The 22,536-nt window shown below is 41.3% G+C and overlaps 1 protein-coding gene and 1 long non-coding RNA gene across 2 annotated transcripts in view; one reads left to right on the forward strand and one right to left on the reverse strand.

Annotated features, from left to right (window-relative positions):
* LOC147144944 (uncharacterized) overlaps nt 1–22,536 on the reverse strand; it is a 33,833-nt gene that overhangs the window by 10,253 nt on the left and 1,044 nt on the right. The window contains exons 2-24 of the mRNA XM_086036836.1: nt 21,827–22,050; nt 20,685–20,846; nt 20,115–20,294; nt 17,515–17,635; nt 17,321–17,419; nt 15,515–15,698; nt 15,273–15,435; nt 14,505–14,693; nt 12,594–12,768; nt 10,881–11,011; nt 9,984–10,160; nt 9,541–9,662; nt 9,320–9,477; nt 8,860–9,087; nt 7,972–8,310; nt 6,253–6,401; nt 5,728–5,968; nt 4,975–5,145; nt 4,148–4,305; nt 3,909–4,052; nt 3,006–3,147; nt 1,754–1,908; nt 1,547–1,672 (exon numbers count right to left, since the gene is read on the reverse strand). Of these exons, the coding sequence (XP_085892962.1) occupies nt 1,547–1,672; nt 1,754–1,908; nt 3,006–3,147; nt 3,909–4,052; nt 4,148–4,305; nt 4,975–5,145; nt 5,728–5,968; nt 6,253–6,401; nt 7,972–8,310; nt 8,860–9,087; nt 9,320–9,477; nt 9,541–9,662; nt 9,984–10,160; nt 10,881–11,011; nt 12,594–12,768; nt 14,505–14,693; nt 15,273–15,435; nt 15,515–15,698; nt 17,321–17,419; nt 17,515–17,635; nt 20,115–20,294; nt 20,685–20,846; nt 21,827–22,050 (3,938 nt within the window). The remainder of the gene's footprint in view (nt 1–1,546; nt 1,673–1,753; nt 1,909–3,005; nt 3,148–3,908; nt 4,053–4,147; nt 4,306–4,974; nt 5,146–5,727; nt 5,969–6,252; nt 6,402–7,971; nt 8,311–8,859; nt 9,088–9,319; nt 9,478–9,540; nt 9,663–9,983; nt 10,161–10,880; nt 11,012–12,593; nt 12,769–14,504; nt 14,694–15,272; nt 15,436–15,514; nt 15,699–17,320; nt 17,420–17,514; nt 17,636–20,114; nt 20,295–20,684; nt 20,847–21,826; nt 22,051–22,536) is intronic.
* On the forward strand, nt 33–5,589 carry LOC147144946 (uncharacterized). The gene is made up of 3 exons (XR_015087582.1): nt 33–608; nt 3,922–4,010; nt 4,181–5,589. It is a non-coding gene; the product is annotated as an uncharacterized LOC147144946 (long non-coding RNA).

Below are 22,536 nucleotides of genomic sequence, written 5' to 3' on the forward strand. Positions count from 1 at the left end.
GAAGGATATGGGGGACTTTAGATTAGCCGGTAGTAATTGTGGTATACATTTTTGGTAATGGCATTACACATTTATGGTCATCATACACAATTAGCTAAATATCTTTAAACATAAGCAGTTATAACATAATAGCTATGAAAGAAAACTCTTTGTTTCTTGTGTAGTTCACAGACACGCACACACACGTACACGCACGCACCAAAAGGCATTCATACACAATTGTTATGCACACTTTTATCTGTACACGCATTTACACACAAGCTTGTGGAGGGAAATGTGGCCTCGAGTTGTTTCACAGGGCTGAGCCCTTGGGACTCTGGAGACGCCAGCCAAGGGAAGGACTCGAGACGCCAAGATGACCTGAGACTTGGATTGATAAGCCACCGAGGGAGAAGATTCGAGTCTACCGACATTTTCTGACTAGATTCCTCTCTTAGGGCAATATGGTATATATGTGAGGGCTGCATTTTAGATGGCGCACTTTTCTGACTGTGCCTGTCACGGGTACGAATCCCCGCGAGGTTAAGGAAAGCAGCCCAGCTTGACTTTTGTCAGATTCCTGAACTTCAGAGACTGAAAGAAACAGACGGAAAATTCAACCAACTTGAGTGAGTCTTTATTATTATTATTATTTATATTTGAATGCCTTCTTGAAAGATAAAACGAACACGCAGTGAGTTGATGGTGTGAATTGATAATTGGGCTTGCGCCCTGGTGACCCAAACCTAACAACTCCCAACATTACCCTTAAAACTTTTGTCTTTGTAAATCAAACTACCGCATGCTTTTTTTGTGGAATGGGGTGTAAACCAGACTATGTCTAGACCAGGGGGGCTCAAGTCCGGTCCTCAAGAGCCCCTTTTCTCTCTCTCCCTGCCGGCAACACACCTGATTCAAATGATCCGTTCATCACCAAGCTTTTGCACAAGCCTGATAACGATTGTGATCATTTGTATCAAGTGTGTTCAGGCAGGGAGATATGGAAAACAGGCTGGATAGGGTCTCTTGAGGACCGGACTTGAGCACCCCTGGTCTGCTTCATTACATGCATTCATAATTAAGTCGATATCACTATAAAGTGCCTTTGGCGTCGTCATCAGAAACAGTGAGTCATCATGAAAATATAGCGGAATAATGAAACTCTGAGGACAAACATTTGCATAACACACTTTTTTTTTCCAATGCCCATTTTGTGGACGGATGGACAGAGGAGCGAGAAGTCTTTTATAAAGGACGGACTAAGCAAGGACGGAAGTGGGTTTTCGTCCATCCCTCTATTCATCAAGTCTCGGCTAACGTGTTGTGTTGGGTTCTTTTAAAAAGAAAGACCACTGTTTTCTTCTGCGATACCACAGAGCTGCCATGACTGCAGCCTGCACAACATTCTAGTGTGCTATTTTTTGTGTGTTCCCTGCAATATTGTTCTCACAGGCATAGGCTGCCCTGGACGCCCATTTCACTGAGGATAGCAATTTTGTTTTGTAAATTAACTGCTAACATTGAGTACAAACGTTATCCCTTTCAATGTGAGTGGATGTGTGCTGACCTGAGTTGTGTTACCACGCAGCTTGGAAAGTTGTCGAACAAAATGCAGCTTAATGAGGGCAACATCCAAATCGGACAGTCTGGAAGAACATTGCTCCAACATTTCAACCAGTCTCGGCTCTCTGTCCTGGGGTGACAAATTGAACATAGAGAGCTGATAAGACATAATAGTCTATACTGTTTTCATTCCAAAAATGAACGTTCCGACCATGAGATGGACACTCTCTGTCCACTCTTCTCCTCTTTGTGTGCTCCATTTGTCCTGGTGTTGTTGCAGCTGCTCCATGCGCAAGTCCATCATGTCGAAGACTGACACCAACTCAGTGTACCAAACACAATGCTGATCCCACTCCTCTTCATCCACTGTGCACACAGAAACAAAAAAAGGGATACAGATATTACTGTCAGGAGACGGGGTTTTTTTAAATGATGGGACACTTTGACATATTTTTCTCGACCAAGGGCCATTTACAGAAAAAATTGAAGGTTGCAAGTGCCACTTTAACATTCTTCATTTTAAAAAATTTTAACATGCGAAAATCGATCCATCGGTGCAGGTAAAGATAGTCTAAACCAGGGGTCCGCAACCTTTAACACTCAAAGAGCCATTTAGATCCGGTTTCCACAGAAAAGATTACACTGGGAGCCGCAAACACTTTTTGACATCTGAAATTAAGATGTGAGCCTATTCGTCGCAACCGCGTCTATAAAGTAGATAAAAATAAAATGAAACGGCACACGACAAGCTACTGAAGGAGGTCTTTTTGCAATGAAGCAGCTCATCGTTCTAAACTAGACAAATATGACGGAACTGTTGTTGCACTGTAGTTGACGTCGGCTACGGCCCACAGTAGCCGTGTTGGAATAATAAAAAGGGAGATAACTAAAATACATCTGATGTCAGGTCTTTGGAAGACGTTACAATACACTTCAATCGGACACTTATAATTTATTTTCCCAAGTCAGGCAGAGCCGCAACATAAGGATGAAAGAGCCGATGCGGCTGCTGACCCCTGGTCTAAACCGTTGTTATTGTTTTTATATATCGATGGTGTCGGGTGGAATCCTTGTACCTCCAAAATCATCTCTTTTTAGGGGACCCCAAAAATGTTTGTTTCAACCATTAATGTTGTATCATCAAAGAGAGCAAACCATTTTCCACATTTTAGATTGGTCAGTAATGCACCCTGGACTGGTCTTCAGCCAACCACAGAGCAAAATTAAACAAACAACCATTCACATTCACACTTACGGTCAATTTAGATTGTCAATTATTCTAATATAAATGTTTGGGGGTTTTTTTTGGGGGGGGTCCCTATACATGAATGAAATGCCATTATTTTTCAATTAACTCACTAGTTGGTATAGCCTGTTTAAAGTTTCTACTGGATATAGTGGTACACATCCTCCAACTTGCCCCTAGAAAATCCTCACTGATAAAGACTGTCAAAGCATTTTACCCAGACTGAGGATGTTTAATATATGCGGAGGAATGATCAGAGCCAAGGCGGCACGCTGGGCCACTCTCCTCTGGGCCTCGGCCTGGGCTAAGTTGTGCATTTCAATGGCAGCTTCTCTTAGCGGTCTGCCTGACCACTGGACCTGCCGAACACAAAATTTATCACTGTGACACAGGCACACAAAAGACAAAATATATACAAATATATTTACATTTTAAAAATCCATCCATTATTGATACCGCTTATCCTCACAATGTTTTTGACAATTACAAAAAAAATAATTCCCCCTGCAGGTGAATAAAATCATCTATCCATCTATCTATCTACGTATCTATCATCATCCATCCATCCATCCATCCATCCATCGTGTTTTCCACCATAGCCTTATGATCCTAATTTGAATCAGTATGAAATAATACATCCTCATGTACAACTCTTACGCTTATGTTGGAGTTTTGTCATTAACATGGATGCATCATTCACCAAGAAATGAAAGCAAATTTTAAAAGTAAAAGAAATAACAAAAAAATGAATGAATGATTGAATGAATGAATACAGCAAGATCCAGGATTTGAAAACAAAAATGGACCATCCCTTGACCCATGTTTTATCAAATTCACACATAATCAGCTGCTTAAGAACTGTGCAAAATAACAAATGGCAACATATTGATGTAAAATCGGAAAGGGACTTTCAAGTAATTAAAACAAATACATGAAAAATAATTTGCATGAACATTATATAATAATATATAATATAATATAGTATTTATATATATATATATATATATATATATATATACATATATATATATATATATATATATATATATATATATGTATATATATATATATATATATATATATATTCACCCATTTAACCCTAATATATTCACCCTCACACCTCATACTGGCAGAAAGCTTCCGTCAGTTTGAGAAAACACCGACACACAGCTGAGTCCAAATCAGAGAAGATGTCCTCCTCCCGTCGCCTCTGCTGCTGCCAGTAAGTGTTCCGCACACACATTTCTCTCTCCAGAGCCTCCACCTGGTGTCAACATCAAGTACGATTAACAGAAAGACACGAGACCTGATTTGATGCATGTGACGTGCTCTCCTTTCTGATCCACTTCCCCTGCCCACCTGCATGCTGTCGGTCTGATACGTCACTGCCAGCCAGTAGGAGGCCGTGATGGGTACAACTGTGTTGGTCAGCACATCCAGCCTGGCGCCAACCACTGGAGCCAATGCAGCAGTCACAGGGTCAACTGCCAGAGAGCCATAGCGGATTGCCACCAGACCTGCAGAATGGTTGCATGCATATTTCTTCTATGAATGCTTCATGCAAATCTGTAGGCGCAGTGATTCTCAAACTGTTAACACCAAGTCTCACCTAAAAAAAAATTGCTTTCTGAAAGCTGGGCTTAAATATAGGAAACAAAAAATATTTCCCTTAAATTTATTCCACATAAAAGATGAATAAAAATTGTAGCTATGTAAATGTTTAAAAACAAAGATTCATTGTAAATGTGTTAAATACAACTGAACTGTGCTTAAGGCTGTAACTAATCATTATTCAATAATCAATTAACCTGTCAATTATTTTGTTGATAAATTGATGAATCTGATTAAAAAAAGTTGCAATTGCCATTCCTATACTAAAAAACAGGACATTACTATAAATTAATACTATAGAAAATGTACAAACATAAATTAGTTGGGATTCAGTCATTAAATTGGTCCATAACATGTCAGAAAATCGGCAAAAATCTTGATCTTTGTTTTCCAAAGTAAAATATGTTTACATATACTTTATTTTAATTCAACAGAAACAAAATAAGTTTTCTTTCATGAAGGACTACAGAACCCTAAGAATATTTACTGTTGAGAGACTTAAATTCTGAAGATTTTAGACAATTTTAAATTAATCAAGATCTGTGTCAATTGCTGTCACTTTTTTTTTTTTTTACCATTGCCATCGGGGTCCTCCATGGTCCCTGCCAGCCCTTTTGTTCTTCCTGAGATGAGGTCTGCCCAGCAACCCAACACAGGTACCCTGAGACCTGATCCCATTGGGTCAGGGTAGTCCATACCCAGCAAGGCAGGTATTGGTGTGTCTGAGCCTGACAGACCCATGTCTCCTGGGGTAAAAACAGCATATGATTTCTCAGAGTCAAGGAACTCAGGATAACCCCTGAACAATGCATGTAATCTTGGAAAACTAGGTGGTGGGTGCATTGGGCAGAAAGCAATGAAAGAAGTTTGTGTGAAAGGATTTTGTTAGAACATAAATGCATCTATTTAGCACAGGGGTGTCAAACTCATTTTTGTCGCGGGCCGCATCGTAGTTCTGATTTCACTCAGAGGGGCGTTACGACTGTTAACCCGTGTAAATGTATGATCGCCTTCTACACAACGAATTGATGGATCACTAGTTTTGAATTCAGAAGCCAGTAAATAGTTTGTTCAACACTTTTTGAACATGAGTTGTCTTCGCGGGCCGCATAAAATGATGTCGCAGGCCGGATCTGCCTTGAGTTTGACACCTGTCTTAATAGGGTTGCAGGAGAGCTGAACAAGGAGAATTATCTTCTATGTGCTTATATATACAGTATACAGTATATATATATATATATATATATATATATATATATATATATATATATATATATATATATATATATATATATGTATGTATGTGTCAGGTCTAGTTAATCTCTCACCAAGAGAGCCTCCATCCTGATGCAGGCCCACCATAGTGTCCAGCAGAATCTCCAGCCTGGTCTGGAGCTGCAGCTGGCAATGCTGACTCCTCTTCCAGGACAGATGGAGCTCCTCTGCCAGTGCACCAATACGATCTTGCCAGCGACACCCTCCCTGATGGAGCTGCAAAGCCGGTTCTGACCCCCACTCCTCACTCACAGGCCTCAGGAGCTCCACTATTTTGAACATGACCGCCAGAACCTAGGCAATATTTTTTGTGTTACAAACGTTTTTTTTTTGCTTTCATTTGTCATGTTTCCTGTTACCAGAGCTGGGCAATCCGTCCCGGGGCTGGAGCTGTCCCTCCCGGACGCCCATTTTTGGGACGGAGGATGTGCGGAGTCAAGATTTAAAAAAGGATCGTTTTTAAAATTAAGGACGGAGGGACGTGTCCAGAAGGGTACCCAGGTCGCAGACGGAGGACAGACCAGCAAAAAAGGGTCAAGTGCCCAGCTCTGCCTGTTACTAAATTGGACGAAAGACACCTTGTTGTCTAAGAGCGTCTGGTATCCTCCTGCAAGAGGCACCATCTGCCCAGCTCGAATGCTTGCACCTCCCACTCTCACCATGCGCCCACTCAGAGGCTCCATAAAGGGCTCACCCAGCAGGACTCCGCCTACTGGCAGCACAGCACCTACACAAAAGTTTTCATTAACTACAGTGGTACTCAGACTTAATTTGTTCCATGCTCCAGCTCTTAATTTACATCTACCGGTATATCAAATCAATTTCCCCCATTGAAATTAATTTCAATCTGAAATCTGTTCAAGCCCCTACAATCTTTTATGTGTTTTTAATGAAGAAAAATAGCACTGTATGGTATACACACATAATAAAGCATCATAAAAGACAATGTAAATAAATAAACTGTTTTATAAAGTAGAATGAATGTACATTGGGACAAGCCAAAAATCACACTACACTAGTGTGTTTGAAGCAGATTTTTTTTTTTCAGATTTCAGTGGTAATTTTCAAGTTACTTTCCACTGAAACACTGTTTCCAGTTGACGAGCATTAAAGAGTATCAGTCAGGAATCCAGTCCTTCTTGGATCACTACTTCGGAATTTCCACTAGCTCTCAAACTGCTAGCGGCTGGAGGGGCTAGCTGCTCCTCTAAAGGACTCAAGGACCAAGGACTCAGGTCAGCTAGTCCAGACGAGAGTCCGGACTAAACATGTACAGCACTTTGAATTGTCTTGTGCATGAAATGTGCTGCACAAATAAACGTGCCTTGCCTAAAGGCTGCAGTCAGAGCGAACGCATGAGGCAATGACTAGCAATGTTCATATGTTGGATTTTTTTTAAACTCACGCGAGAAATGCAAAGCGAAGCAACATTTCATCTTCGGTCTGAACGTAGCATAAGGCTAGGAGCACAACACCGGTGTAAACAACCATCCAGGGATCGACTGACACCAAAAATAAACTCATGGTCAACCCACAGCTGTTCAACGACTTGACTCATCACTAACACAGAGCCTTTGCACCCAAGTATAGTAGTCTGTCCTTGTACCAAATTGGTAACTATAGCAAATACCATATGGTCACTGAATTCAATGTTGTGTGCTCTGATATTAGACAGTAGACACCAGAGGTGGGCATTTTACAAAATTTAGCTTGTCCGTCATCAGTCCGTCATTTTTCGTGACAAACCGAATTCTAATCGACAGTTGGTCAGTCCGTCAGTCAGTCCGTCATTTAGTCTGTCAGAAGTCTGTCGGTCCGTCAGTCGGTCCCCCCAAAAAACGTCAGCAAAACGGGTGTCCATCAAGTGACGGGCCGCAGTTAGTGAAGATTACTCTGACGAATGAAAATCCACTTTCATCAGTGCTTAGTCCATCATTTTTAGAAAGTGTCCTGTCATTCGTCAATTGTCAGCAAAACCGGCGTCCGTCAGTGACGGACTGGCGGACCGTTCTGTAGGTTTGACGGAATGCCCACCTCTAGTAGACACCATCCTCATTGGCACTAACAGCACTTGGGCAGAGGAATGCAACTACAACTACTGCAAAGTGCAATCATTTTTTTTTTTGTTCTTCTTGTATCTGAAGCTTGCTCGTAACTGAAAATTTGGCTCATCAAAGCAAAAAAATAAATCAAGTAAAGGACTGATGACTTGGAAATCTCCTAAATTGGAGCAACTCAAGTCAAGGTATCATTGTATTTTAACAGACTCTGAATTAAATGAAAGTGGTGTCACTTACCTGTCACCAGATCGAGACTGATGCCAACAGTTAGCACAATATTTCCTGTCCGGGGATCCAGCATTGGATAGCCAATCTGGATGGGTTGTGGCAAACGGGTGATGGGGCATATATGTGTCTTTCCGAGTGGGTAGACCAGACCAGTTTGTGGCTGGATGGTAACAGCAAGAATAGGTACTGGGACCCCGGTGTCTGCGTCTTCCATGGGGGCACCAAGCTGCAGTTTTTGACCTGGTCGGAGGCCTCTGAGCCGGATGTTGGGCAGAGGTTGGTTTGAGTGACAGGAAGTTGGGTATGGAATGAAAGGAATAGGAGGACATTCCCATTTCCTGTTGTCTCCTTGTAAGTATATAAACAAGAAAACGAGAGGTTACTCCATTAGAGCAGTGATCAGTATCTTTAATGTGTGGGTTTTGTAGAATGGCACAGCTTGAGCTAGTTACAGTATGCTTCATGATAAGCTCTGTGGTCTGAAGAATTGCATATTGTACATTCCAAAACAAATTGCTCCCTCAAGTCAGTTGTTGGTCTAGAACTTGAGCAGAATGTTGCACTACATACACATATCTTGCTAGAATGAAAATAAAAGTCAATGAAAGTTTGAAGTCAATAGTACAGCATGACTTCATCTGCAATGGAGCTAAGAGTCTTCGATTAGCAATCTGTTTCTCTGCCAAATAAATGAACTCAAGCCTGATTAAAAATTCTAATTTCATATGTTTGTCTTTACTGTATGTTTTGAGATCTCAACAAAAACCTGGTACAAATTGTGTTCAACTTTGTTATTCCATAGTGAATGTAAGGTTGAACCAATTAAAAACACATTCATGCCATGTACTGCCTGATATAATTATAGATTTTGGTCCTTCAGTCCTGCATATTAAATACCTGCACACGAATCAGTCATGAACACCAAAGTGGAGGTTTCAGGGTCATAGGCAACATTCCCAGCAATGGGGAGAACACGGCCAGTCTGTGGATGCAGGAAAAAATCTGGAGGAACCGCCATAGTGTGACCACTGCTCAGCAACATGTGGCTGTGAGCATTTGGTCTAATGAGGCCGGTGACTGCATCATAATGAGCTGGGCAACAGTCTCGCAGGGTCCCGTCAGAACCTGGAGAGATCATTACAAACAATGATCGGTCTTTTTGTTTTTTTTACATACACTGTATATAATCCATCTAGTTATGCTACAACCTCAAATGCGTGAACTACTGTACAATCAAAAGTGGTAGTAATTGCGCACAGGGGCATCAAGTGGATTACTTGTTTTTGCAGTTCACATATTTACCAACAGATGGTAGTGTTCCTTTACAATTCCCATTTGAGGGTGAGAGAAAGCTTACCAAAGATGCTGTCCTTGCTCAGCACAGTGCCTGTGTCAGGACAGAGCAGCTTGGCCCCTGTGCCTTCACCCAAAAGCCCCCAGGATCCCTGGCGCTGGCATTCTGCTGATACCAGACCCCCCATCTCACCCACCACAATCCTTAACCTCTGGATCAAACTGAAGATAAAAGAATTAGTGTTCAGTAGAAAACCTCAGTGCTAATTGTATGATTGACAATACTTTTGATGGCGCAGTCCAAAAGATGTCTGATGGATCTTGCCCACTATTCTGGTGCATTCTCGCACTTGAGCTGTGAACACACTGAGGGCCTTCTGCTGTGCCTGCTGCTCTCGCCTCAAAACCTGGAGGAGTGGAAAATAAATACTCTTTTCATGTGATGCCATATCACTTCCAATCAATCACTCCACTTCCTTTGTAATATTAAATAAAAGACTGAGGTGTGTGCCAGATTGTGGCTGCCGCGAACATGCATATGACGATTTATTTTGTCTTAGATAAAGGTGGTAAAGTGAGATCAATAGACTACATGACTCCAATTTTCATTTAGAAAATCATACATTTTAATAATAATGGAAGAGTAGCAAAAGAAGCAGCTTGATTACCAGCTACTAAGTGATAACAAGCTCTTTATTGGACCATACATTACATTATGTGAGTTAAACCTGAAGCTGACTGTGGAGCAGCGTCCGTAGGTGTGCAGCTAAAGACTTCCTTCGGCCCACTTCCTTCTCCACCTCTCTCCTCGTCTTGTGGTAAACATCGTCCATGCTCTCCTCATCCACCAAGTGAGGGTGGAGCAGCCGTAGTTTCTCAAGAACACCCTGGTAAAGTTCCTTGACCTACTTTTACAAAAGAAAACAAAAAACAACCAAATTTTCGAAGGATGCATTGAGGTCCAACTTCGTGCAATCAATAATGTTAAAAATGAGTCGCAAAATTTGTAATCAGATAAAATGTCTCCTCCATCCACTGCTTGGACAAACCTAAGCAATACAAATTTGGGTATAATTTTGACGCAAGGATCTTCGTTCACAAGTTTATCACTTTATCACTTCCGATGTCTTGAGGGCTGTAACAGCAACCACTACTTGGTAACACAAACAGGAGGGGCACAACAAAGAAGGGCAAAATAAAAACATACATATTCGACAGTGTGACAACCAATAGAAGGGGAAAAAAATAACGAGACGGATGACATTTGAAAAAGTGACAGTGGAGTAGAAAAGGAGAGAAAACTGAGAAGTAATTGGATTATGCCAATACTTGTGGTAAAACCTTTTCTCACAAGAATTTCAAGGTCAAGGTTTATTCAGATATTCGAACAGTGAACACTGCCCAAATTCCTAAGTAATTCAGTATAGAGCCATCCATACAAATTTTCAAAGGGAAACGCTGTGTTCATTTAGCTAATATGATGTTGTCATATTGGCTGTAACAGTAATATGGTAATATGGAAGATTTCAGGAGGTAGTGAAAGATAATAGATATAGATAGCACTACTTTTCATATGTATTATAGGATGATACTGCATGTTTCTAACTAAAGGTTGCGTTGCACACCTCGGTGGTGAGCTGTCCCAGCCGTGCGGTGACCGACACGCTGTGTTTGAGCAGCAGGTTATAGAAAGTGTTGCTGTTGAAGGCTTCCAGATCGACTTGGTGCTCATAATCCCAGAACTCCTCCGACGCGTCTGCTCCGACACAAACACAAAGAGGTCAACTTCACCGACGCTAACAATAAAAGAGAAATGGGAATTTCTGAGAAATTCCATTTCCAGACCTCAAATATTTCACCATTTTCACCCCACCAAAAGAAATTAATTAATTAATCAACATCCCTATGAAGTATCAGAGCAATATGATTGGATGCTTCACACGTGCCTTGAGGCAATCAGTACTCATTTTGTTTCATTTTCATCCAAGATCTTTCATTTAAATTATTATCAGTATTTTCAATAATAATAATAATAATAATAGGCCTGAGAAAAGCATATTAATAGTACAAGCAGAATGAGCTGCACTTGTTTTGTTCTTTGAAGGAAAAAAGAAAATAAAAAACATTGGGTTAGGGTGACAAAAATAGTAACGCGGAAATACCATTCACGTAAAATATAGAAAATTGAAATAAATTGACATAAGTATTTTTCACAGGACAGCGACAATATACCAATATGTTTGTATGTCATGAGTTTTAAATTGTTGCATCCCAAAAATAATTTGTGTCGTTGAAAAATGATCAGTCTTTGAATTTCACATACACATTAAGAATGTGCTTTTAAATTGTTGCACAACTTGATATTCTTTTAGTAGGGCCATTTTTAATTTAAATGTTGGATCCAGCTGTAGGATGCCCACATTTACAGTGGGAATGTGTGATAATATAGGTTTGAATGTAATATAGAAAATGTATTTTTAAAATAAAATGTAATTGTTTTGGAAATGTATTTCTTTTAAAGAAAATCCTTTTGTATCAAAGTTGTCCTTTTCATGTTCTGACGTGCATGTAAAAACCTAGAAAAACAAAGCAAGACAGTAGTAGGACAAAAATACATTTTTTGACATTATGTTGCACTGAATGCTTTTGCATCTAGGGATTCTACATAATCCCCCTGTTGTCATTTCCACAATGCACATGACCATGACTGCATATAGAAGCCTTAGGCTTAGTTGGGTGGGAGTGACTGTGTTACATCAGAAGCAGCAAAGCTGGGCAATCAACTGTCAGTACGTGTGTGTATTATGTTCATACTTGAACATTCTGTGTGTTTATTGCAGGTGCACGTGGAGCAGAAGTTGCATAACGTAGGGGCCTTCTGGATGTTCAAGTTTGTATGTGTGTGTGCAGGAGTGTGGTTGTGTGTGTGTGTGTGTGTGTGTGTGTGTGTGTGTGTTGGCGATTGTTACATTGTGTCATGGGCAGAGCCAGAACGTAGCTAATGGGTGGGCCTGGAAAAATCAGGGTGGGCCTGAATATTTCTCTCATTGAGCACAATCCTCCTGTCCCGACACATGGCATATTCAAATCAAACGACAAACTGAATAATATGAAGTTCGGATATTCCTTAGACAAAAACAACTATGCCATTTTTAATATTCAATAAAATAAAAAACAATACAAAACACTAATTCAAAAATAATCCAATAATAATTTACTAACCATGTAAAAGTGTATATTTCTTTCATGAATCCCACTAGGTGGGCAATCTGTCAATCCGGGTGGGTCTGTGCACACCCAGGCCGACCCATGGCTCCGCCCCTGCATTGTGTGTGTACCTGGTTGAATGGAAGTCAGCCTCATCGTGGATTGTTGTTTTCTGTGAATTTTCATTTGCGAGATTATCCTTGAACCCTTTGATGCGTAATCTTCCATGTGATAGGCCATCTGCCGTGAGTGATACTGCGCTCTGATTGGCTTCTTCTCAGGCCACCCATACTCATGAAAAAGGATCTGAAATGTGAGTTGGATCTCTCAAGAATGGTTGGTTTCCAAACAACATTGCGTGGTCCCAATACACTACTCAAAAAAAGTTTGGGACATTCCTTTGTAACTTCAGGATGAAATGCAAATGAAATGATAAAATGCACTACAACCTATTGGCTACATTTAACTATGCTCCCGGCAAGGTCATTATAGTTAATGAAAACTAACGACAAAATTAAAAGTACAATTTAAAAAACGTTTTTATTAATGAAATAAAATAAAAATGCTTTTAAAAAAATTAAAACTAACTGAAACTACATGTTATGTTTTACAAAACTAACTAAACCTAACAAATGATTGCAAAAATATCCTTCAGTTTCATCCTGCATCTCAATTAATCATACATGAGCTTTCAAAGTTCATTTTAGATGTGTTTATTTTTGTATTGCTGTATGTCCATACAAAAGAAGGAAGGGCAAACAGTCTTTTGAGAATTGCAGTTTTCTTTATGACACAAAACTGCCTTTTTCTTTCTTTTTGTAATCTTGCGCTCAACAAATACTGCTTTTAACGAAAAACTAAAACTAATACTAAAACTAACAAAATTAAACAAAAAAAAAAGCCAGGATGAAATAAAAACTGACTATAATGAAAAATCCCAAACTATTATAATCCTGGTTCCCTGGGGCCACAGCTGCCCCATTTCAGGCCATCAGGGAATAAATGGGATGGTGACGAGACAACACTGGGTGACAGGATGGGCAAACGTGACAAACTGAGGATTTCGTCTAGAGATTTTTAAACTGTCAATGAAACTGCCACGGCAATCACGGCACAGATAAGAAACTTTGTCGGCGGTAGGACGATGGGATGAACGTAACTAAACCTGACAGTATGTAAAAGGGTATATCAAAATTTGGAGGTAGTTCATAATGGGCTTTGTAGATGTGAGAGACAGTGGGAAAATTTAGCAATACTTGAAGATGGAGAAAAATGGCCAAAATCCGATGGCGCACTACATTTCATGCAAACGGGACTGCCGTGGTGCCAAGAACAAAGGGTAAATGTAGAGGTGAAATTGATGCCAACTTTTGTTTTCTTAACCATCTTCTCTGATCCTCCTAAAACAATGTGACTCCACAACCTCCAACACCCACTCCAGCTCCTCGCCCAGGCCACCTCCTTCCCCTACGATGCCACGACCGCAAAGAGCTACAGCCACAAGGAGCTTCACCCCCAAACCTTGAGTCGAATGCGCCCTGGAGGAGCTATGGAGGGACGAGAGCGGGCACTAAAATGTGGTAAAGTGAAGCAAGAGAGTTGACTACATGGGACAGGAGAATCGAACCGTTCCTTCTGTATGGTTAACTCAGCAATGGTCGCTTGTTTACTTTCAGCTTCAGACTCAACTTGTTGCAAACGTGAGGGACGTCAGGCATGCTAAGATCGTGAAATCAGTGATCTCAGCGCCTTCATACCGGTCAACAGAGACTTCAACCTACCGATGACAATTGGTGATAACTTAAGCTCAGAGACCAGAATGTCAACAGCATGAAGAAGAGGACTGTTTAAAGGCCAATTCTAATTGAACAATGAAATGCATTGGTCGATTCATGGATCAAACACCTGTTGTGAATTTTACTGTTCAGCCCCTTGTTGAAGAACAGTTGCTCAGCTGTAAAGGTTATAGTGTATAATAAGATCATCCTGAAATGTGACCACAAAGCCGAACAACCCAAACTTTTTGTGAGTATTGTACCAACCAAGACTATCACGCATAAGCACAAGATGAGGGCAGCTCCAAACACGAGTCCTCCCGTCACCAGCCAGTCGGGACGGAATAAGAGGTTTCTTCTCTTCCTGATGCCCACTCTTGTCATGTGACGAGGAATAGTTGTGAAGAAAGGTCCCGGCTCGTAACACTGACCGCCTGCAGCCATCACCCGCACATACTGGTGAGGGACAACGGTGGACGTCAAATCAACATAAGCCAAAGCCACATGCAGCTGCCACTGGGAGACATGAAGTCTTCGAAAGCAAAATTTGAAGACCAAACATCATAACTGTGAGGCAGAACCACTAGACCAGGTGTGTCAAATTCATTTTAGTCGGGGGCCACATCGTTGTTGTCGTGTCCCTTGGAGTGTCGTTATGACTGTGAACCCATATAACAAATGATCGCCTTATTTGATCACACATACGCAACACATTGATGGACAGCTAGTTTTGAAATTAGTAGCCGGTAAGTACTCTAATTGATTGTCCACTTATTTTTCTGTTAAGCTATAGTGGAGGTAACAAATAACGCATTGCAGTATCCCATATCTCAGGGTTGTTAAAAGTAAAAACAATTAGCAAGAAACGTGAAGTTGACGTTTGCCTTCGTGGGCCACATAAAATGAGCTTGCGGGCCAGATCCGGCCCGCGGGCCTTGAGTTTGATACCTGTACACTAGACGATTGCTATATTATGTTTCTGTCACATATACTGTAATAACAACACGCCTCGAATTCTATGTTACATTTACTTACCATTCGTTTGTGGTGATGGCTGCTTAGTCTAAAAACATACACTCCAGGCTGGTGAAAGATGATTGAAAAGAAAATGGGAGGTGTCCAGGACAGAGTCAGCTCCTCTTTCAGTTTTCTCAATGCACCCCAGTCAAAATGACTGTTTGTGTTGTACAGGTTGTCACTGCCAAACAATGAAGATGAAGAAACACGCTTTAAGGTTGTTCTTACAAAGAGACACTTGAACAAGGTTGGTCACTTACATATCATACTGAGGATAGTCATGAGTGGTGACAGTGAACAACAGAACATCACCCAGGTGGAGACAAGTTATTGGGTTGAAAATTCCAGTGACACCTTCCCTTGATTCTCTCTTTTTACTATTATCCATGCTCTCACCTCCACTGCTGATATTTTCCATTATGTCCCACGGAAGGACAGAATTTTCTAAAGAGTATGAAAGACCTGGAATAAGTGCTATAGATACTTATTATACTCACCGCACACAACAATAAGAGCTTCACTTCACTGTGTCATGCTAGCAGTGGGTTGTAATACTTTCTGCAAAAAAAAATAATAATAATAAGTCATAATTTAAACATAATCTTAGTGGAATCGATTGCCTTGCCCCCCCCCTCCTCTACCTATTTTAGAGTTCTTGTCTGTTACAACCAACGATGAGGTCTCAGAGGTTGGGAGAGCAGTATTTATTTTTCCTTTTCAGACTGATATTTGCATTGTGTATTTGAATGAAAACTACGGCCTGGTACACACGAGCTTTTTGCAAATCTTAAAATGTTTTTTTATCTGTTCACTCTTAACAAACGTCAGCCCAAAGGAAAATCTCATACGATAAACTTTTAAAACATAAGACGGTCTGGCGTTTGACATCCCTGGTCAGGACAAATTGGGACAATAATAGTCGGATTGTCTTTATACGCGTGTACCCGGACAATGTTTTTTGGGGTTCATGCTGCACTGAGGAACACAAGAAGTAAAGTGACCCATAAAGGGGCAAAAAGGCTCAGTACTTGACTGCTGCATGATTTGGCATGGTCGATGTGTTATGGGTACAAAATACTTAACTCTTTCAGCCGGTTACCAGATGATCAACGCCAAACCACTGCTGTTCATTGTGGCTATAACCAGCTCGCTGAAGTTGGGGCAGTATATTTGGTTTGTCAGATTGACGTGTGCATTATTATCATTATGTATGTATGTGACCGGAGAGAGGGAAGCAAAGTATGGTGGCCTTAAAGGGTTAAAAAAAGAAGTTTCAATACTAAGCTGATGGACCTGGGGACAGCAACCTGGCCCAGGTGTTAGCGGGTGCAAATTCTTAACTCATCCCTGGAGTACCAGTACGAAATGGTCGGAGCCAGTGTCTCCAGTTGATTCAACATGCTGCTGTTCAACTCTTAACTGGAACGTGTAAAAGGGAGCACATAACTCCTATCCTGGCCTCCATGCAATGGCTGCCAGTGCATTTTACAGTTCATTTTAAGATTCTGCTATATGTTTTAAAATCTCAAAAATGCTCTTGCCCTGCCATACCTCTGAGCTGCTCGAACCCTATACTCCTTCCCAGTGCCTCAGGTCAGCCAACCAGCTGCTTCTCGCGTTTAGTCTAAACGCAAGCTCAGATGAGATTGGGCTTTTTGATAGGGTTTTTTCTGTCACTGGTCCCAAACTAGGTCACAACCTCCCATTGTATATTAGACAAGCCCCTTCGCAGACCATTTTTAAAACCGACCTTAAAACGCATTTTTATTTCTTGGCGTTCAACACTGTATAAGACTTTAGCCATTATTTTAGTGTCTTATTTGTTGTTATTGTTTTCAGTGGTGTTAGTGTTTTGCTGCTTTTAAATGATGTCATGTTCAATTGCTGTGCTTTATCTCCATTTTAAAAAATATTCATAGACAGAACGTGTTGAGTTGAGTTACACATACCGGGTCTGAGTAACTTAAAGCAATATAAACACAAACACAATACTTGGCTGGTGGACCGAGGGACCTCTACTGTTATGATGATAATATTAAATTCCAAACAGTTTTGTTATGTCAAACCATGTGGGCTCGGAGCATCCCGCAGCTCGGTGAGAGACGAAAACAGTTGCTGAAGTTCCTTCGGGATACCGCCGCTAAGGAGGCCGAAAAAGCCCACTTCTACATTCAGACAGCACATGACGACAAAAGAAAACTTGAGAGACACGCATAGAGAAGCACGACAATGAGCAAAAGTGTTTGTGTGTGTGCCCAACCGCTTGTCTGAACAATGTAGACAGGGTGTGAAGGGATGAGATGGCTGCCGCACTGCAGGCTCCCATGGGAGTCCCACAGTTTAAAGAGTATCTCCAGCACAGTACCAGAGACGCCTGATACCTGCACACAAAAAATGATCTGTTAGCATAAGTAGGTCAACAAGACATTAGAGGCGGCTTGTCTACTCTTAATGCAGAAAAGACAACATTGTTGTGAAGATTTGTGCCCATTAGCTAACTAAAACTGTACAAATACTGTAGCCAGGGGTATGGGAAAAAGTTGTCAAACATTTACATCCAGCTAGAACTTACAACATCTGACTTTCGGCGATAGACGGGGTCTGAACGGGGTCTGAACTGGTCACCAAAGAATTGCAGGACACATATAGACAAATAACCATTCACACTAACATTCAATCATTTAATGTATTCTTATTACTTGTGACATACAAAACACGAGGTGTTATGTTTTGAGTGAATGAATGAAAGTTTATTGTTATTGCAAAATTAAGGAACAAGATGTACAAGTACAGAGCAACAAAATTCACTTTACAGTACAGCCAAGAGACATTAAAAACAGTAAATGACCGCCAGAGGGAGACAGAACGGAGATGCCCCACAAGTCGCGTTTTTCCTGCGCCCCATTTTTCTTAGATGAAAAAGAAAAACATATGGGGGGAGGGATGAGGGGAAAAACAAAGACCTAAAAAGCTCTGCACCTATAGAAAGAGGCGTAGTGGGATTTGGGGTATGGGGGGGGGGGGGGGGGGGGTCTTGCAACAGCCACATAAATAGAACTAACAAGTCAGTACTTGGTTTGTTTCCGAATGTTTGCTGCTAATGTTGTACATTAACGGCTACATTATGCCGCCGCCTCTGTGTGACCTATATCTTTGCTGCTGTAACACTGAAAATGTCCCCATTGTGGGATCAATAAAGGTCTTCTTCTTCTTCTTCTTCTTGCAATGTGGTAGGGGGACAGAGTATCGGATGGGGGAACATAACATAACAGCCCAGACACACTATGTAGCAGCTGCAGCTTTTTTCGAGGCAAGCGTATCCACACAGCACATCTGGACTGTTACTGAGGGGAGAAGTATTGGAGAAGAGCCAACAAAAAGCCGGTGATAGGGTTGATTTTGCGTTGTATGATCATGAGCGTGTACATTTAAGTCTGTCTGTGTCCTCTGTCCCAGCGAGGACGCCAAAATATATTGTCTCATTGCCATGGAGACGGCCTCTGCTTTCTATGTTTTGTTCACTGTCATGTCAGTCAGTCACTCAATCAGTTAGTCATTAAAAAAATTTTGAATTTAAAACATGTGATTCTAGACGTAGAAATGGCCTGAAATGAGATTCAAACCCCAAACCTCAAACATTTAGGCAGACATGCTGACTGTTAGACCACCAATGCTGCTTCTTAGTTTTATTTGTTACTTTTTTTTTTTCTTTGAGTCCATTGTAAGTTCGTTAGTTATTTAGTGAGTTAGTTAGGATACTCCCTCAGGAGCCTTGTGGGGGAACTGGCTACAAAATCTCTGCAGGACACCTCCACTGGCCACACCTTCACATTCCAGTCTGGCCCCTCTGCCTCGGCTGCCAGGTCAGCATACTGCAGGCTCTTCGGCTGGAATGCCTCATCAATGGCATCCTCTCACGGGACCATCAGCTCAACGATGAAGGCCCATTGGCAGAGCTTGGACCTGGCTTGGACACAGGTTGGTCACTGCCATTTCAGGTGGGAAGGTGAGCCTCTGACTGAGGTCTACCTGCATTTCCCACTCCCGGACTGCATTGAGAGGGCCTGAATCTGAAAGTGCTGACTTGGTCCGCTGTTTCTCCCTTTGTAGTTGTTTGAAGTAGTGGTCAATGCGAAGCCCATTTCTGATCTCTCTCAATCACCTTTTCCTAAGCTGGTGGATTTTGAGACACTTCTCTGATGTTAACTTTTCCCAGCCACTGGTGCATCTTTGCAGCTTGTGTTCTGCCGGTATTGTTCCTCCATCCACTGGGAGGCTGATTATTTGATTCAGTGTTGTTTTTGTTCCAGAGTCTTAATAGTTAGTTAGTCCATTTTTCTTTCACTTGTAGTCCACTTGGATTGGGGAGAAGGCAAGCAGTGGTAGCCAAGGGAATGCCATTACGAAAAAAGTTGTCAGATACTTGTTTTTTTTTTGGAGGGGGGGCTGTCAAAGTTTAAGCATTAACTTTGGAGATGAATTCAGATTACATAAAGAGTTAAAAAATTACAGTTAACTCAAAAAAAGCTGTTAACTCTGTTTTATTATCCCATGGTAGCGGACCTCTGCTTGTATTGAAGCCAAACTCAGAGGAGAGTCACTGGCTCGAAGGTGGACAAAGACAGACTTTTAGGTTGTCACTTGCTCGATGGCTCATTGGAGACATCTGAAATATTTGGTCGTCTGGGGCATATTTATCTCAGAGCAAAACACCCTGCGGAAGTTACCTCCATGGGGCCTTCCATGAAATGCTAAGAAAAATGCATCCATCATTTAAGTTGTCCATCCCTTATATAGCTAATATGTCATTCTGCATGTTCATTTGAAAGCAGTTGTGCTTACCAAATGCCTTTTGCTCACCTGACTGTCAGAAGCCATTACCAGCTCCAGTTCTCCATTGGACTTGCACACGAGTTCCAGTTGATTTGCAGGACTTTTCCTGCATAGACCCCCACACGCGGCTCTCCCAGGAGGCTCTGTGCACACGCAGAGACCCAGCTCTCCGTCGTAACCCTCATAGTCTTCAGCAGACAGACACACCTGCAGAAGAGATACAGTCGCAAAGATAGGAACTAATTTAGATGCGCTTGATCTCGCTGCTTGTATTAAAAAAGGATCATCAGGTGTTCTCAGCTGTGTGGAGGGTTCATTCTGTAACTGGGTGAAAGGTTATTTATACTGTGTGGGTGATGGTGACACAAATAGAGTAGTGAAAGCAGTACTGGGAGAAAATGCTAAATATTAAAAGATATACAGCCTATCCGGAAAGTGTTCACACCATTTCAAACTTAGCTCAATAATTTGTTGATGCGCTTTTGACAGTAATTACATGTTTTCTGTAATATGGGGGAAGCCACTTAGTTTAATTTTGCTTCAGTTTTAGTTAATGCATCCATGTACAGTAGATGTGTTTCTGTGTGTTATCACGACCTCTGTCCTGCAGTGAAGTGACCACTCATGTCGGTCCAGACAGTCACCATGTTGAGTGCGTGTTTTTCCATCCCTGCAGATGCTGTACACTTTGTGCACACAAACATCTTCACTGTTGGTCGGTTGATAGTCGAGGGTGCATTTGCACTGCCCGTCACTCCTCTGTGGAAAAGTCAATGGGGTTCTGTTATATAACTTGAAATACAATTCTAAAAGGTCATGTTGTGCTATTCTATCTTGCAATGACAGAGTAATCTAATTGGAGGCTTTGTATGCCTTTCCAGTGCCTGCATTGAACTGTACCTTAATTTTGCAGTCACACAATGACAGCTTCATTAGAAATGCATTCAAGAAAGTCATAACCATCCCGATATTCCACATTTCATTGCAAGCTGAATCTGCCTGTTCTAACAATACATAATTAAGTAATAATAAAAAAAAACTAAACATAATTTGTTGCCCTGCGATTGGCTGGCAACCAATTCGGGGTGTACCCCGCCTACTGCCCGATGACAGCTGGGATAGGCTCAGTTGTCTGGTAAACCTTTTCTACAGAATTCTCATGAGAATAATGGAAGTAGACTATGTAACCAGTCACTCCTTTTCATATAATCTTCTCATTAATTTACACATATGCATTTTATAATCCAATACCCATCCGGTAAACACAGTCAAATCTAATTCTCCATGAGTGCAACACTGAGACAGGAAACAAGACCCTGCTGTGTGGAAACCTGATCTACTCGTCTTTTAGCAGATCTGGGCATTCCGTCTATGTGACGGACCGGTCCGTCGCCCGTTGTAGTGTGTCTTCAATGACCGCTTGTCTGACTGCACTCCGCTTGATTCTGCTGGAAATGTAGACCTCCTTGTGCCTTCGAGCCACTTGTGTGACTAGGAGCCTCTCAGTCACACACTGCTTGTATAGAAGTAATATATAGTAAAATGCCTAGCACTGTCTTTTAGCATGATGCTACTGATTGTTTGGGTTACTTAGTTGCTTCTCACTGCGCAACGTAAAACCACAACACTTCCAAATGACAAGAAGTGCTGAAAGATGAGAGTTGCTTAGAGAATAAACATAGAAGCTCGGAAGACACTACTCGGTTTGGCGTCCTATAACTGGACAAAAACATTCTTACCTGAAAGTTCTGTCCCTCTCCTGGGCAGACACAGGTGTCCTGGCCAGACAGAGGCTGCTGAGCTACAGCTCCACATGGGACGGATGCGGACAGACCCGGTCTGGGACAGTAATGGTGAGGAGGACACTTTATGCAGCTTTGCATCGCTACACTGTCTGCAACAGGCCCATAGGTTCCCTTTGGACAAGGGATTGGAATGATGCTTTCCTGCGGACAGTAAAAACCTGACAGAAACAATACAATTTTTTAAATAAGCACAAAGAAGTTTAGTTTCAATTGGCACTGTCAAGGGTAGGGCTGGGTAATAATTCAATATAAATATACTGTATATAGCGATAGACACCTGGTCAATATCAGTAGAAATTGCACTCAATATCTATTTAAAAAATTAGGAAGCTATCCCCGACCCCGTCATTCTGCGTGCTGTAGGCAGAAGCTATATTATGACGTTAGATTTGTGCCACAATTCCAAGCACCTTAGAGGAAATTTGGAGCACAAGGTCAAGTTTTGCTACAAGATATTTTGAATGGTATTTTGATGGTTGTGTTTTGTTTAATTGTTATCTTTCATCAGTTTAATTGTTATTTTATCTTTAATTAATGTAATTGTTTTTCATTTTTTAAATAGATATATTGATCGACTAATATGAAATAGCTTCATTGTGAATCGCCCAGCCCCATTGTGTTTAAAAAGATGTTCACTTAATCTT

Source organism: Filicampus tigris, chromosome 7 (assembly GCF_054856515.1).
Source record: "Filicampus tigris isolate MCC_2025a chromosome 7, RoL_Ftig_1.0, whole genome shotgun sequence".
Classification (NCBI taxonomy): Eukaryota; Metazoa; Chordata; class Actinopteri; order Syngnathiformes; family Syngnathidae; genus Filicampus; species Filicampus tigris.